The sequence below is a fragment of the Trachinotus anak genome, unplaced genomic scaffold (assembly GCF_046630095.1).
Source record: "Trachinotus anak isolate AG129_WGS33_773 ecotype Australia unplaced genomic scaffold, CSIRO_AGI_Tana_v1 ptg000025l, whole genome shotgun sequence".
Taxonomy (NCBI): Eukaryota; Metazoa; Chordata; class Actinopteri; order Carangiformes; family Carangidae; genus Trachinotus; species Trachinotus anak.
This window is the reverse complement of record NW_027273876.1, coordinates 15419978-15436089: the sequence shown is the minus strand read 5'-3', so window position 1 is coordinate 15436089 and position 16112 is coordinate 15419978. Positions and strand designations below refer to the sequence as shown.

The 16112-nt window shown below is 41.5% G+C and overlaps 1 protein-coding gene across 3 annotated transcripts in view; it reads left to right on the top strand.

The window, feature by feature from the left end:
• The first annotated feature begins 2767 nt into the window (after positions 1–2767).
• The window catches only part of snx29 (sorting nexin 29), a 145146-nt gene continuing 131801 nt past the window's right edge, over positions 2768–16112 (top strand). Inside the window, exons 1-11 of one of the 3 annotated variants that reach the window (XM_071463454.1) lie at positions 2768–3210; positions 4359–4423; positions 5476–5528; positions 6267–6391; positions 8322–8502; positions 8683–8753; positions 9855–10115; positions 11259–11661; positions 12625–12737; positions 13048–13144; positions 13341–13423. In XM_071463454.1, coding sequence (XP_071319555.1) covers positions 3204–3210; positions 4359–4423; positions 5476–5528; positions 6267–6391; positions 8322–8502; positions 8683–8753; positions 9855–10115; positions 11259–11661; positions 12625–12737; positions 13048–13144; positions 13341–13423 — 1459 coding nt within the window. In that variant the 5' untranslated portion in view covers positions 2768–3203. The remainder of the gene's footprint in view (positions 3211–4358; positions 4424–5475; positions 5529–6266; positions 6392–8321; positions 8503–8682; positions 8754–9854; positions 10116–11258; positions 11662–12624; positions 12738–13047; positions 13145–13340; positions 13424–16112) is intronic. The other 2 variants (XM_071463455.1, XM_071463453.1) reach the window with 2 other exon arrangements.

Sequence of the window (16112 nt, the reverse complement as noted above, 5' to 3'; positions counted from 1 at the left end):
ATCAAGCTGAAGAACCGAGGACTCAGCCAGGTTGTGAGGCGTGTGTCCAACCGTGTCTCCAATCGGATCAGGAACTCTTTCAGAAAGAACGGCAGGTCTGTCAGAGACGGCATCAACAGACCTTCAAACACTGGTACAGAGGTTTCACTCTCCACTATATATGACACCACCATCACCTCCTCATCCAAAGAACTTGTGAGAGAGACACTGTCAATATGAACTAATCCCTGTAAATGACACCAAGAGACACTGAACTTGGATCTTTATATTTGCCTCATTTGCTTGTCTGTTTATTCTGTAGAAATGAATTCTGTGTTTGCTCCATGAACATGCACTAGTAATGATTAGACAACATTGAACTCTTATCTAGATAAGATCCACATGTTCTTATCTGGCTGATAAGAGGTAAACTTTGCACACTAAAACAGAGTGTTGCAAATGACACTGATTTAGAGATCACAGCTTTCTAATCTGTCATTATTTTTGTTATCAGTGATGTTTTTGTTGATTCATAGACTTTGAAGAGTGGGACAGTTTTTACTTATTTATATTATGTATAAAGGTGAATTTAAACTTCATAAACCTCTGTTGTAACTTCACTGAAAATGAACTGCTCTTGGAGTAGTTTCTAGTCTGCCACTGTGGTAAAGTATTATGAATGTATTTGGAGAACATGGACCATGATTGGCTTTCACAATATTTGTGATATCCCTAATTGTGCTGGAAGATGTGCATCCAAAGCCGAGATTTCAGAGAAATATAAATGAATCTTCTTCTTCTGTAAAGGAAAGTGAAAACAGTCTTTTAGTGACAACATGTGCATACACACCAATCTGTATCCAAGGAAAGAAACCCACATGTTTAATATCAGGTTCTTAAAGTGTTTGATGAAAACACTACAAAATAAATTATACCAATAAATTATTTTTTAAACAGATGTTTTAATGCATTTTTGTACAATTATTAATTAATGTAACACAACTATTTATGTGACATCTCCATATAAAATTGGCAAGCACATATAGATACTTTTGGAAAATTAATCAGTTGCTATTTTTTAATGTATCTGGGCCTAAAATGACACAATTTCATATTAAAAAATTAAATTAAATATTAAATAAATATTAAAAAAAGACCTTTATTTTCCAATTTACACTGTATACCCCAAGATACTTTTCCCATTTAGGGCATAACTTGATTGTTTTCTCCTCTTCTTTGGTTGTTCATGTGCAAACTTTTAAAACATTTTGTAAACAGTTTTCATTATATTACATTATCATAAACAAGTCTTAGAAAAGTGAAAACCAGAACAATATTCACACGTTTTGAACAATGGAAAACAAATCTAATCGAATCTTTGAGAACACAATATTAACGTTTAAAAATAAAACATATTATTCCTGTTTTTATAAGCACAACAAACCATTTCAAGTAGTTTCACTTATGATCCAGCAGAGGGTGCTCTGACCGACAATTAAGCAGCAAGTAATTAGTACAATATTAGAATTGTTATGGTTTTTGCAAGATAAATGCAAGACACTGGCCAAAATAACAAAAATATCACGGGTAATAAAAATGTTGCTACTGATTCACAATTAATTTTACACCACCAGCACTGTTATAATTTAGGCTGTGCTTCAGATTAGATCCAGATTATATCTGGTGACTGAGGAGGCCACTGAAGTTCACTGAACTCTTTGTCATGTTCATAAAACCAGTTAGAGATGATTTTTGCTTTGACGCCACAGAGGGATGCATGTGTCGGCAACAGTGATACCCAGATAGCCTGTGGCATTCAAATGACTAATTGGTATTAAGTGGGTCATTGTGCCAGGGCTGTCACTTTTTTTGCCAAAAATGAAGTTCAAACAAGGTTCAAACAACATGCAATTCGAATGACTGCGGATTCAGCAGCCATCACCAGCTGCCTGGACTGTTGACACAAAGCAGGTTGGGTCCACGGATCCATGAAAGTCATCATTTTAAAATACAAAATCAATATTTTGAGACAGTTTCGCATTATAATGACTTACAGGATCTTTTTTTTTTTTTATATCACACTGTTGGAGATGGGCTTCCATACTGTAATGTACAAAACAAAGTATACATTTATCATGTAAGCAAAGGTTTCACATCATTTTCAAAAACTAAATTACTCCCAAGAGTATGAAGCGGTTGTTTTGTAGTGGTATTATTTTTCCTACCCTGATTTAAAACAACAGCAGGGCTGCAGCAACACAGACACATGGAGACTTGGCTGTGACGAATTGGCAAATAAGAAATTAGTATAATTCAAAGTTAATAAATAGTCAAATTAATTTTAAAAAATATATGATTGAACACCAGACAAATTTACAAAGGCCACACTTTAAAAAAAAGTGCCTTTTTATCCAGTAGCTGTAGAGACATTTCACACAAATGTCAGCCTCATTGTAGCACTAAAGGCGAAGGCGAAGGATCACAAATGTCTGGACAAAATTTCATCTCAATCCGGCCACTGCTTGTTGAAATATTTGAGACTCGACCAAAGTGGAGCAACTAACTGATTTAGCCATTTGCTCACTGGTAAAAACACAATTAAAGTGTCATGTTTCCTTTTTCAAAAAAAAAAAAAAAGGTGTGTCCATGTTGGTGGTTCACTCTGCGCAAATTTAAGAAAAATACACTCGCACTTAAGAGTTATATAGGTAAAAAAAAAAAAAAAAAGATGAACACATTTACAAAAGACTACAACTCCCGCCAGGCCTTTCGCGTCATATGACAGCTGTATGTTTTGTCACGTGACCTGGACACGGCTCCGTTTCCCCTTTTTCGCGGTGTCACAGGCTCCAAAGTGAAAACACTTGAGCTCTCCTCCGGACGGGCCGCCACGGATTACACAGCTGGTCCCATGGCTCTGGCATTACACTCCGGGCTCGGTCTGGGACAGTTTATCTGCACACCCGGCTCCTCACAACTCTTACATGCCAGAGAGTGGTAGTCTCGCAGCCCCGGCGGCTCCCCGGCAGGCCTCTCTGTTCACCGAGTGAGCTTCAGCCCCCACGCCGCTGTTGGGTGGGTCCAGCTCGGCTACACAGGCAGCATGGGCCCGGTACATGGCTAGCCGGCGCCCTTTGTGAATGAAAGCCACAGAAGGGCATGAATGCCATCGGCGTTGAACTGATTAGCTTGGATGTCACTGCCACCGCAGTTTGGCTGTCAGAATGAACGGTGAGTGCTGCTTTTTGTTTGTCATTCAGCTGTAAAAGCATAAAATGTCAAATCATGCGTGCAAGAGGAGACTCGGTCACTTGTTCAGCAGCTTTTGTGTTCAGACAGTCAGGGATTTCTGCTGACTTGTTCAAAGCTAAGGGCAGCAGTTCCCCAATGGTAACACCCAGCAAATTACACCTCTGGTGTTTTTAAACCTGCTGAGTTATTAGATTGATGCTTAGCTTTCTGCTCCAGAGAAAATCTACATAATTCAAATGCACTTTCCGAGGCACTGAACTGTTACATCTCTGAAGGCTCTTCATGCAAATCTGCTCAATGCATGACTAACTGCCCCTCCACAGAACCGCTCAGGCCCTCTGTGTCAGCATGCAAAACAATTGGAAGTGGTTGGTAAACATGAAGGGTCCATTTCTGAGGCTGGAGGCGGTCATGAGGTGACAGAAGTGTGGTTACCACAAGTTGCATCCAGCTTTCACTACTCTGCAACTGCCAAGGTGCCTTTGAGCAAACTACGTAACCCAGAGCTGCAGACCATAGACGCCTGTGTTACAAGTGTAAAACTCCTGGTTAATATTTACAGCAAGATACAACATAACAGCATAGATATGAATCAGAGAAATGCTTTGCCAATAAACATTAAAGTGCCAGATGCCTTCAGGTGACTCGCTATTTAATCGATGATAAGAGAGGAGCAAATTCTCACAGCGAATAAACTGGAGCTAGAAAAAAAAGATTTAACAGAAATTGTAGATTATTTTTATGCCGATTGACAAATTGATAAGTTATTTCATCTCTAAGTCTAACTATGTAATTAACACATTATTGAGGGCTAATATTCCAAGAATACTACATATTATAGCAGCCAAATGTATCAATTTACTCGTTTATTTAACAAAGACAGTGCACAATGATAAACACAACTCCAAATACTGTAGAATTAATTCTACATTATAACCAAACTCAAACTGTTTTTTTTTTTTTTTGTCACACTGACTGTGATAGCCCATGACTTTATTCAAAGTTAATTTCCTTCCTCTGGTGTTAAGCAATGGCTGAGAAATGGAGTCTCTATATTCCTGTCATTTTCCTAATTTGTCATCAAAATGTATTTGGGTTGTTTCCTTTGTTTGTTGTCACTTCTGCAGGCACACAGCAGAGTGATACCAAGAGGCAACACCTCCTGGAGAGGCTGCTGGATGCTGTCAAACAAGTGAGTCACCGCTTATCTAGTAGAGTCCCATAAAATTACACATGGCCGGTAGCCAAATGCTGTACAGCAGCGTGATTGGAAGGAAGGAAACATATTGATTTTATTACTGAGTTCAGATCTGTCGATTTCTGCCTTCAATTCAAACGATTGTTGAGAAATGAGCAGAGAGAGAAAGATGGAGACTTCCATGATGTTGACGCTGCGTTTGTGTGATCAAGAAATCAGTTCACGTCAGAAATATGAAGCGGTAGTTGTGGCGTCTTTCACTGGAACAAGGAAATAGACAATTTTAGTTCCCTCACCCCTGTGCACCAAAACACACAAGAAGAAGTAAAACCGAGCACTGTGCGTCTACTGTTGAATGACCTGCAGATATGTTGGGTAAATATTAGCAAAATAAACAGTCATATTCTGTGAAATGTGCTTTTGCCATTGAGCAAGGAAATTCAGTTTTGGCAGGTATGTTTTTATGTGATGCCCAATACATAGAGGGAAAGAGAAAATGAAGGAAGTGCCTGTATGTGTCTGTATTTGTATGAAACGTAGGTTTAAATAGAGAGTGAAACCAGAACCAAAAACATCAGAGACATTTAATAACACTTCAAATAGCCTGCAAATCTGCAAACCTCTAACGGTAACCGTGAGACGATGCTTCAGGTTAGCTCTTCCAGGAGGCTTGTGAGGCAGCTTTTAGTTATGTGAGCGTAAACAAACCCACAGGGCTGTATTTCTTAAAAGTGAGATCAAAGCCCCGGATTTTTTTTTTTTTTTCTTTCTTTTGTCTTTAATCGATTCTCTGCAGTTCACTTTATCTGGTCATAATCAGGACTTTAGCCACTGGCCAAATTGCAACCCGCTGGGTTTGTGGTACATCAGTACAATGCATCGACAAAATACAGTGTCTGTTCTGTGTCTACTTAAGTGATTTAAGCCCTTGAAATGTTAGAAATGTGCTCACGGTGTGCTGGAGCGTGGTTTGAACCTGGCAGGCAAAGGCTGAAGAGAGAAGTATTTCTTGGGCAGCTTTTATCATTCCCCTCATATCTTCCCAGTGCCAAATTCGCTTTGGAGGAAGAAAGGAGATTGCCACAGACTCGGACAGCAGGTAAGAGAAGAAATTCTGTTGTTATATCTGTGTCCGTTCTACGGGCAGGACGTTGTTTGCTTTTACGTGTGTAGATCCAGGTCACTTGATGCTGTAGTGTTCCAGTGTGTGCTTAACCTACCTCCAGCCTCTTCTGTGCAGCGACCTGGCAACATGCCCGCCCTGAGGATCACTTTCTTCACAACAAAACTGTCTTAAAATGAAAAAAAGTTCCTAGTCTGCGATCTCCACATTTTATTACATTTTAAGCAATAAGAAAGCTCTGTTTTTTTTTGTTTTTTTTAGCTTTCGTGTAATTCAAAAAGAAAACCGGTGCACGTATGAAAAATGAGCTTCCAGCTTTGTTTCATCAGGCTGGAGCGATTCATCATTCATCATCGTGATCAAAATTTCATATCCTCGTCTTTTTAGAGCTCATATTCAGGTTGTAACTTCAGCTTTAATTACCGTTCAAGATGGGAGTAGTTCTGCCTTGTAGCCAACAGAAGTTGATAATGGATCTTTTAATGGCCTTTTAAATGATTGCATGGTGCAAGATAGAATCATATTCCGGAAATGTGAGCATAGTGGTGGTCTTCAATTTTCAAAGCAATAAAAATGGACATCGTCTTTCTCAAAAAAAACACATAATTGTACCTCTAGTGGAGTTTCAAATGGCATTAAAGCACAAGAGGTGTAAATGCCCCTCCCCCCCTTCGCCCTTTCTCTCTACACAGTGACCTGTCTTTGTCTCTGCAGGGTGATCTGTCTGTGCGCCCAGTTTGAAGCGGTGCTGCAGCACGGCCTGAGGAAAAGCAGAGGTCTGGCCCTCACTGCTGCTGCTCTCAAGCAGGCTGCGGGCTTCAGCAGCAAGACCGAAGCAGGTATGACCCCGAAGCGGCCATTTGGTTCGCTGAGTGAGGAGACACGGTCCCTCAGCCTCGGGTCTGGAGGTGAAAATCAGGGCAGAAACTTGACATTGGCCTCCAGCATTTAGCTTGGGGAAGAAAAGGGGACCAGAGAAAGTAATGACCGTACTACAGGGTAGCTGTTATTTTGGAAGCCTTGAAGTGTTGGAGGATGAAGATGTGTCAGCGGGAAGCCACAAGATGCAGATTAACCACACACACACACACACACACACACACACACACACACACACACACACACACACACACACACACACACACACACAGTTGGTACAAAAATGCAAAACACTTCTGGTATATTTCAAGTGGATGTAATGGTGCAGCCCTAAAAACAAGTTGGTTTGTTTCATTATAATATAAATAATGTGTAGTTTGTAAAGAAGAGTTTGACATGCAGACAGCATGTATAACACACAATACCCCTGTAAAGTGCAAAGAAAATCTCCCCATTTTTTCCTTATTTCGGGGATTCTCCTCCTTTACACCTTCGTGCTCCCCGAGGAAAAATCACAGCAGCCCTTTTATTTGCTTGTTTTGTTCAAACTCAAAAGAAAAAAAAAAAAGTTTGGAACTGTCGCGATCCCACCGTAGACGTCTCATGGTGTTTTTATTTGTTGTTGCTGAAAATTGCAGCATTGGAGCTCTGTGGCTTTTTACAAATGTGTGAATTGGAAATTGATTTGAAACTGAATGTTAATGATGATATCAATGGTACAAAAGTTGGTATTATAAAGGACGTTACAGTCTTTTTTTCCATGCGATTGAAGTGCCAGTGTTTAGGTTGGTGTGTGTGTCCATTTACACCATCTCTTCCTTACTTCAAGATAACTCTTTCAACTCTGCAACAAGCTTCGGTGACGCTTATGTTAGTAAGCAGTAATCTGTGTTAGTGGACAGACTGGACAGACCACTCAATGGGCTCCATCTGCTGCTTGAGAGACATTAGTTTCACATTTGACTAAATTGTTTCCACTGTGTCATATTGAAGAACCTTGTGGCTATTAATTCCACGTTGGGGGAGAAATGCACGACTTGTGTAACGGCTACCACCCCATAACCATTAGCATATCTGACATTTCCTGTATTTCGCAGTCAATTACAAGAAAGGATTGTGGCTGAACTCATGGATTTGGAGCCCATTAATGAAGCCAAGCCCTAAAAGCCAGAAATAGCAGACATCATTTTAACATATTGTTCGGAGGTTATATGCTAATTATACAAAAGAAAAGTGGATAAACTCTCATTCCTGTTCGTTTCTGTACCACACCTTCGAAAACCTTACAGGGAAACAGACTCACATAGGATTTTTTTGTCTTTTATTTTTTCCTCCGTTGTTATAAAAAATAATAATATGGTGTGAGTTCTGAGGTCAGTCAAACTGTGGAAAGGGGACAGGATGGAGCTGTGTGAAAGGAGCTTTGGGTGTTTGTTAATGAGAGAGTGAAGATGTGCTGACTCGTTTGTCCAGAAGTGTTTTTGCCACTGCCTCACTGACCCTTTGAACCTGTTGTGTAATGCACTGATGGTTGTTTTTCACAAGTGAGATGGAACTAATTCTCTCCTTCTCTTCCCCTCTTCCCTCACTTTGCCTCACTCTTATGTCCCATGTTCTCTTCATCCCTCTAACTCTTTATCGTCTCACCTTCCCTCCTTCCCTCCTTGTGTTCCTTTCATTCCTTCCACGTTTTCACGTTTGTCTCCAACCCTTCAACCTCTCTGCCTTTCTGTCCCTTTCCCCCCTCTCCTTCCTGCACCTTTCCCCCCTCCACCCCTCTCTCATTTTGACTTCATTTTTCATTTTATCTTCATTTTTGTCTTCCTCATCACGCCACCTCTCACTCCCTCGTCTCTCCCGTCCTTCGACGTCTCCTCCGTCTCTTTCCAGAGTTGACTTTCTGGTTTTATGTGAAGGAGCATCTGAACCGCCACGAGCTCCAGCGGTTCTACTCACTGCGCCACATTTCCTCAGAGCTGGGCCGGGGTCGTGCGTGGCTGCGCTGCGCCCTCAATGAGCACTCACTTGAGCGCTACCTGCACACACTGCTGGCTGACCGCCCACGTCTGGGGTTAGTACTCTCTGTGTGTGTGTGTGTGTGTATTTGCATTTTCACATGATGAGAAAATGTTTTCAGATTTTTGCATATCACTGTGATTTTCATTTGTAAGCCACCTCCACCTCCAGCTGGTATTAAATCTTTTCGTCCTGAGTAGAGATGCTGTTAGCTCACTTGTTCTCTGTTCTCTAGAACCTACTATGAAGACTGGGCCTTTATCCTCGATGAAGAGAGAGCTAGCATGCTCCCCACCATGGCTGCAGGTGAGCTTGTGTTGTGACACTGGCTAATTGCAGGTAAACATGCTAAACATGAGACTGTTAGCCGCGCTGGTGCTACAGCTACATGGCATGGTAAACATTAGTGTGGTTTGAAATTTAACGCAACATTATCATTAGTATGATAATGTTCCATGTTATGGTAACATAGCATTAGTAATGGTTAGATTAAATAAAAATAAATTCAGTTAGCATTTTACATGCCAATGTTCAGCGTGTTACAGTAACAAAGTGTCAACATGCTAATACACATATAATGTAACATTAGCTTAAATGGATCATGATATCATGGTCATTTTAGCATGCTAAAATGCATTCAGTTAGCATGAGAAAGGGGCACATCTACTGTGTTAACAAGTTAACATTTAGCGTGTTAGTGTGCTAACACCAGCAGCAGTAAAAGACAAAAGTAAAATTGCAAGACAGTAACTGCAACAGTAACTGAAGCTGGTGAAGTACAACTGAAACTAATTAAAGTCTGATGACTTAGATCTGAGCCTGACAGTCTAATTCTTAGATGTCCTAAATTGGCCACCGTACACAGGAAATACCCTTTTGATTCATGGCCTTTCTAGTGGTAAGGATCAAAGAACAGCAAAGTTGTGTCTCCATTTTTTTTATCCGTCCAAAAATTGGATCTTGTGTTGTGTAATGAGCATTACAACCTCTTTTCCAATCTCATTGATCTTTAAACATGTTTTACTCAGACGGAGCTGCTGTAAAAGCGGTAGATTAACTGACTGTGCACTTTTCTTGCTCAGCATGGCTGGATTTCCTGAAAATTGAAGCCCTGACCCTATTAATGTTAATAGCAGTGCTCTTACTTTGTAACTATTGATGAGCACAACTTAGATGACCACATACTCTGAAATATTCAGAATATTTACCACTGATCTCATGCCAGAGCTTTTCCTCTGTTTTCATACAGCCTGAGTTCATCTTCGTGTGCCCACTTTCACTGTGTTTGCCCAGAAATGCTCACCAAGCACTTTACACAAGTTCAAAAGCTTCACATGATTTAACAGGCCTGATCTATGATGAGTTCCACTTTGCCTCTCTCTCTCTCTCTCTCTCTACTGCACTCAGGCCTGAACTCCATCCTGTTTGCCATCAACATCGACAACAGCGACCTGAACGGCGGGGTGACGCGGGGAGGAGCCCCGTCAGTGTCCGACCTCCTCAAGGAGTCCACGCAGGGCATCGGCAGCCTGTGGAAGGAGTCGACTCAGGGCGTCAGCAGCCTGCTGCGAGAGATCAGCACCGCCACGGCCGTGGTGCCTGGCTTCACCCCCCGAGGGGAGGGCGCCTCAGACCCTCTGCCTGTCCTTCCACGCAGCACCTCTGCTGGTAGGAAACGGCAACATTTATTAAGACTTGGGTGAAACAGGTGTCAACAAAATAATCTACAGTACAATACCATAGCCAAGACAAAATTGGTTGTCATTTGTTATTTTAAAGACTGTGCTGTTTCAACATGCAACCAGTGTTCTTTTTGGCTAATTCATTTTTCTTGAGCTTATGTAGCAGCTGAGTTTTTTAGCCTTTCTTTCACAGATTTCATACTTTAGCCAATTGATGCCCCAGCAGCAAAAATCAAACATTTAATAGAAATAAACTCGAAATAAAGGCAAACACGGTCGCTGCTTTGGGACTATTTCACTGTATTGTGAGGTGTTGGTGTTAATTTGTCCACTCCTTGAATGCAGTGAGTTATATGTCCTAGTCCTCTGGTTCTGGCATATATTCTGGCAAATAAATCTGACAGATGAGGACACATGCTGTATTTTATTAATGCAGAACACTGTTATTTACTCTTTGAAAATGTGTGTGTGTCACAAAGTCATCCCAGAACCAACACAAACACTAAAACAACATATGGCTCAGTTTGAGCGTGCTTAATGAATGCACTGGTGGAACAGATCTAGTGGATGCAACACAAGGCATCTGCAGCACAGAGCTGCAGCAGTGATGAAATCCCCCATGACATGAATAAACTTCCAGAATGTTGGCCTCCTTATTTGACCTCATTTAGCTCTCTGCCCCGGCGCTTCTCATCGGGGGAAACTCACACCATTTTCTGGCCATGTGTTCTGCTCCCTGAAATGAGCAAGATTTTAAATTCTAACTGTGTGCTGGTAAAACTTTCCCCTGAAATTAATGCAAATGAAATTCTTGGGGCACCGCCTTCAGTCGGTGCCCCAGCTCCTTAAAGTGGGAAGAGCCATACAGATTGTTCACTGGTGGACTCGCTAAGGCACAGCCAGGCTATTTGGCTGTGAAAAGGAAGGCAGATGAACCACTGAAATGCACTTTAACTGGTGTAATTGAAATAAAGTTAAGATGCTGATGTCACCATTACAAAACTTTGTGTGGACATCTGGAGGGAGCCAGTCTAGAAAGGTGAACAGTACTGAATTAATTCGAGTTTCACTTAATTGAGGACTGAGATTGAGGTTTTTGTTCACCTTCTTTCATCTTTATTCTTCCCAGACTCAGGGCTGAGGAAAGAGCGCCGCAGGAAAAAGAAAATCACCAACATCATTTCCTTTGATGATGATCTGGATGGAGGGGCGGAGGATGAGGAGGAGGGGGAGGAGGACTCCCAGAAGATGGGTGCGATGAGGAAGAGTCACACTGCTCCCACTCAGAGCAGTGTGGAGGAAGGGATAGACCCCCTGGAGCCGGCCTTCTCCGAGTCGCCGGCCCAGAATGGCCTGGTTGAGCCAGGCATTGTCAGCTGGGTGGGGTCGCCCCATCCCTCTCGGACGCCTCCCATAACTACACCTCCTTTGCCTGACAGTAAGAGCATAGACAACGAGGAGGAGGAGGAAGAGGAGGAGATGTACAAACCCAGAGCACAAACCCAGGAGGAGGAGAGGATCAGCTCCGATCAGTGAGTCAGATGACTGGGCTCAGAGCAGAGTACCAGTCAAGCTTGTCCAGGAAAACACTTGTGAAATTAAAAAGGAGATGATGAAAAAATACAGTTATAATTTTAAAGTGATCATATTTTTGTTTAGCCCTGTTTTTTATGTTGAGTTGTCAGATTAGAGGCTCCTGCAGCTGATTACCGGGATCTAAGAGCCTGTTTCCTCTGGTGTCTGTTCTTCAGAAAACAAAGACATTCAGAGCCTGAACTAGTAGATAATCGATCAACAATATAGCTGCAAGCTGCAATTTTCTAACCCATTCTAACAAGAAGGAAGAAGCTCAGTTGGCCAAATAAACAGATAAAAGATAAAAGACAAATAATGAATAATAAACAAGCCTTTGTTAGAACCTTAAAAAATAAAAAAGTAACATGATGCCAGGGTTTATTTGCCAAGGCACAATGCAAGTTGCATTATTTTATAGATCAATAACAATATATCTCATCCTTGTCATGACATTTATTCATAACACACACTTATAGAAAAGACCAGAGGTTCTGCTTAGAAATCATAGAAATTAGATCCTCCTTATACCTGCAGAACATGCCTGAGAACCACTGTGTTTTACGTTTCCCTCTGGATCAAAGTAATCCAAAACCAGTCGTCTTTACATGCACAGGCACGTTGAAAACATGCCTGTTCATGTTGCTCATAGCTAATTCCACGGGAAAAGCTCTTTGGCAAAATGTAACAAAAGTAACATATAAAACATATATAATGGGGCTGAAGCTGTAGCCCACAGCCCAGCTCAGTGAGTCTGTCGCAGCGTTATACTTCCTGTGTCAGACTTTGGACACCACGAGATAATAGACTATAGAACGTGTTGGGCAGTTGAGGTTTTAATCTTAAGACTGACCTGTGGGGCAGAGTGGAACTGAAATGCAGTGATTGCTCAAGGAAAAGAGATTAAACTTCTTTTGTTATAGGGTGGTGGTGGGAAGTCTGTCCAGTGTGTCCACGTGGAGCCCTCTACAGGTGATGACAAACCACAGCAGCTCAGACATCCTCATTCCCCTGAACCCTGCAGACCCTCAGCCAGGTACCACACCAACACAGAAGCCACACACCTTCTCCAGAGTCCTATATAAGCATATTAAAAACACTTCCTGATGCCAAATCAGTTTTTAATCTCTTCACCACCTTTAGCCCACACTGCTGCGCTGATTTCCATTTCCTACTTGTACTGTAGCTATTTTACAGTTTAAGATTCTGCGATACCCGTTTGGCTGTTCGTGCTGCTGACGGCAGCTGCGTATGGCTTCAGTGTAGGGATCAGTTTCTTAGCAAGATGAATTGTAGGGACTTTCTGTGTTAACCTTACCTTCACTTTCACTTCCATTTTGTTTCAGTGAGCTCTGTGGAGGACGCGGCTGCATTTCCTGCTCAGTGTGAGTCAACAGAACCGGTGGGAAACTGCGAGAGCAGCAGATCAGAGCTCACATTCAAGTAAGCCTCAGATGGGAATGATGTGTTGTCATGGGAATAATTTGCAGTGCAGGGTGAAAATATTTATCAGGTATAATCACAGGACTAAACATGCAAGTATACTGAGTGTGACTTTGTGTTGAGGCTTTAGCTTTGTGTACAAAAATAAATTATGACATGATTCAAAGTACTTGATTCGTCTGTCCATGTGTTGCAGTATGGAGTCCAGCCCACCGACGCAGTCAGCTCCACTTTCCAGCGTGCTGCCAACATCTGGTCTGCCGGAGTCCATGACAGTGGGTGAGTGTTTCTCCTTTTCCCATCTGTCTGTCTGAATATTTCTTGCCCTCTCTTGCGCTTCTTGTTTGGTTGGTTCTCAAACCTGTTCTGTGGAGTGATTCAACATGGATTTTGCCTCATGTGAACCATCATCATAACAAATTCGCTTGTCGCAATTAAATCACTTTAACTGCAAGAAAAAACACAAGGTTTGAACAACATGTGAGAACTCCTGCTGTTACAATCCATGTGATTCATCACCTTCACTCCAGCTTGTCAGGAATACACTTAGTCTTCTGATAAAACCTGCAGTAACTGGAGCATCACTCATGCACTGCAAATACTCCCCTGATAGGAAAAACACAAACTGCTCTGTGAAGCAGTAAAAATCTGCTGATTTCTAACAAAAAAAAATAAAATATGCCAGTGGCGTCAGCTTATATGCCTTCTGAAGCTTTCCTGAAATTAGCATAAAAATCACTTGAAAACACTATTTAACCTCAAAACTAGTGAAGAAAGACTGAGATTTAAGCCAGTTAGCTTCATATCAGCAAAAATACAGCCAGTTAAAGATAACTGATGTAGTTAAACTAAATGATTTGTGTTATGGACTGCACTTATTTTATACTTTTCTGCTCTGCAGCTGAATCATTCAGTGTAGGGTGCAGCACAGCACAAGTCTCTACAGGTAGAGTAAATGTAAATGAAATCAAGCACACAAATGATCCACATTAAATATGACAGTTACAATCACAATAGTTGAATCACATCTTTTCACCTGAGGTTTTTCCAGAATCTTTCACCTTGGAGTATATTCCTAAGAAGTTTGAGTCTGTAATGGCTCCTTTGGAAGCCCTGACATGTCTTCATCTGGAAATTTCAGCACAGCTGCCGTCTGTAGTAAATTTAATCAAAGCTGCTGATTGGTGTTTTCAAACCTGTGTGTTGTTTGTCTTTGCAGTGAAAAGTGATCTAATTGCAGCGCACCCTGTGCCAAGAGATTGCTCACTTCTTTTCCATCATTTTTCCATCATAGCAAACGATCCAGCAGGTGGCACTGTTGCTCCAGTGTCTGCACATGTTAATCTACCTACATACACATTAGTCTGCCCCCCCCAAAAAAAGTTTTTTTTTGAGAAAGTCAGATTGTGTGAACTCCTGAAATTTACATGAGATATGAGATTTCAAACATTTGAGATTCAAAAAACCAGTTGATGAGCACCTCATGTGTGTGGTTGGTGTTCTGCTCAGCGCCCCGCAGCAAATCAGAGATTAGACCATTAGCTGCTCAAAGTCATGCTGTTTGATTCCTTGGATTTGTGTGTGTGTGAGGGAGAAAGAGGCAGTGAGCCAGGGGAGTAAAAGGTGAGTGCCGCTGCCTGTAAGCGCTGGGACTGAGCCGTTGTCCAGTCTATTAGCCCTCGGTAAGACGAGGTCGTGGGGTCACAGAGAGAGCAGTGATCTCAGTGTCCCTGGGGAGAGAGAATAGTCTTCAAGGTGCAGAGCTACATGAGGCCATAGAAAGATATGTGACAGCAGACTTCAGTCAAAGGTAGGGTTTTGATTAAAAGAGAAATCCACTGTAACGTGTGATTTTGATGTCAGCCCCTTTAAAATCAAAGAGCAACCAGCTTTTTCTCCAGATTCTCTGACACCCAGCAATCACATTCGGAGAAATCCATCTCGACGGAGGCAGAGATAGCAATTTCTACGCCTACATTTGACTCAATAGACCAGAAAGCTACGCAGCCAAAACCGATTTTGTATTTGAATTGAATGGGAGACCGTGACTTTTTTCTTGACTGGAAAAACCTTGTTCTCTTGCTCTTGAGATCGCTGGTTCTATTGCTTTTGTTCTCTCCGCCTACTCGCGTAACCCAAAGCAACAAGTACAGCCACGCTTCTCAAGGGGTTGTGAAAAGTTGTTCATGGGAAACGTAGGAAACCACTGAGAAAGAAGAAAATAAGGCAAGTCGAGGGAAAGTGACTCAAGGATAAATTCTTGGAGTGCACTTAATGTCAGAAATTGATGATGCACTGATTTTCTGCGACAAAATATTTCTTACTTTGGCGAAGTATGAAGTTCAGTGTACTCATTGAGATGAGTAACACTCACTCAGTGAAAACAGTTGTGTAACGTCTTGTGTGGCTCTGGAGGGAGCTTTTAAAGTTCTGAAAAACCAACCCTGGTGATGTCACAGTGATGTCATCAAGGTCATTTTTTTCTCAGTTTTGACTTGAGACTTAATTTTTTTTTCAAAACATATCCTACACTTCAAACTGAAGGTGAGGGGTTTGAAAGAAGCAGCCATTTAGAAGACACCACGGGTCGAATAAGAAACGTTTTGAAGCATCATGGGAAATTTAGCATCCTCATATTAAGGAGTGAAAATCAGGATATCTCAAGCTCTGCTGCTTCAGTTTTGATCATTTTTAACAATCAGTCTCTTTATGGAAGCACAATACTAAATCACTTGAGCTTGTTGATAAAGTCAGGAAATCGAAATGACAAGTGAGTAATAAGATGTTCTGAATGGACAAATCTGAAATATTTCATTAAAGCGTTTGTTCGTTTTAGCGCGGAAGAATAGTAAAAACAGTTGATGACACATGATTATGGCTTTGTGAAAAACACACTCACACACACACACACACACACACACAGATGAATACAAAACATTTTTAAAGGTGTGTGGGAGAAACTGAGAAG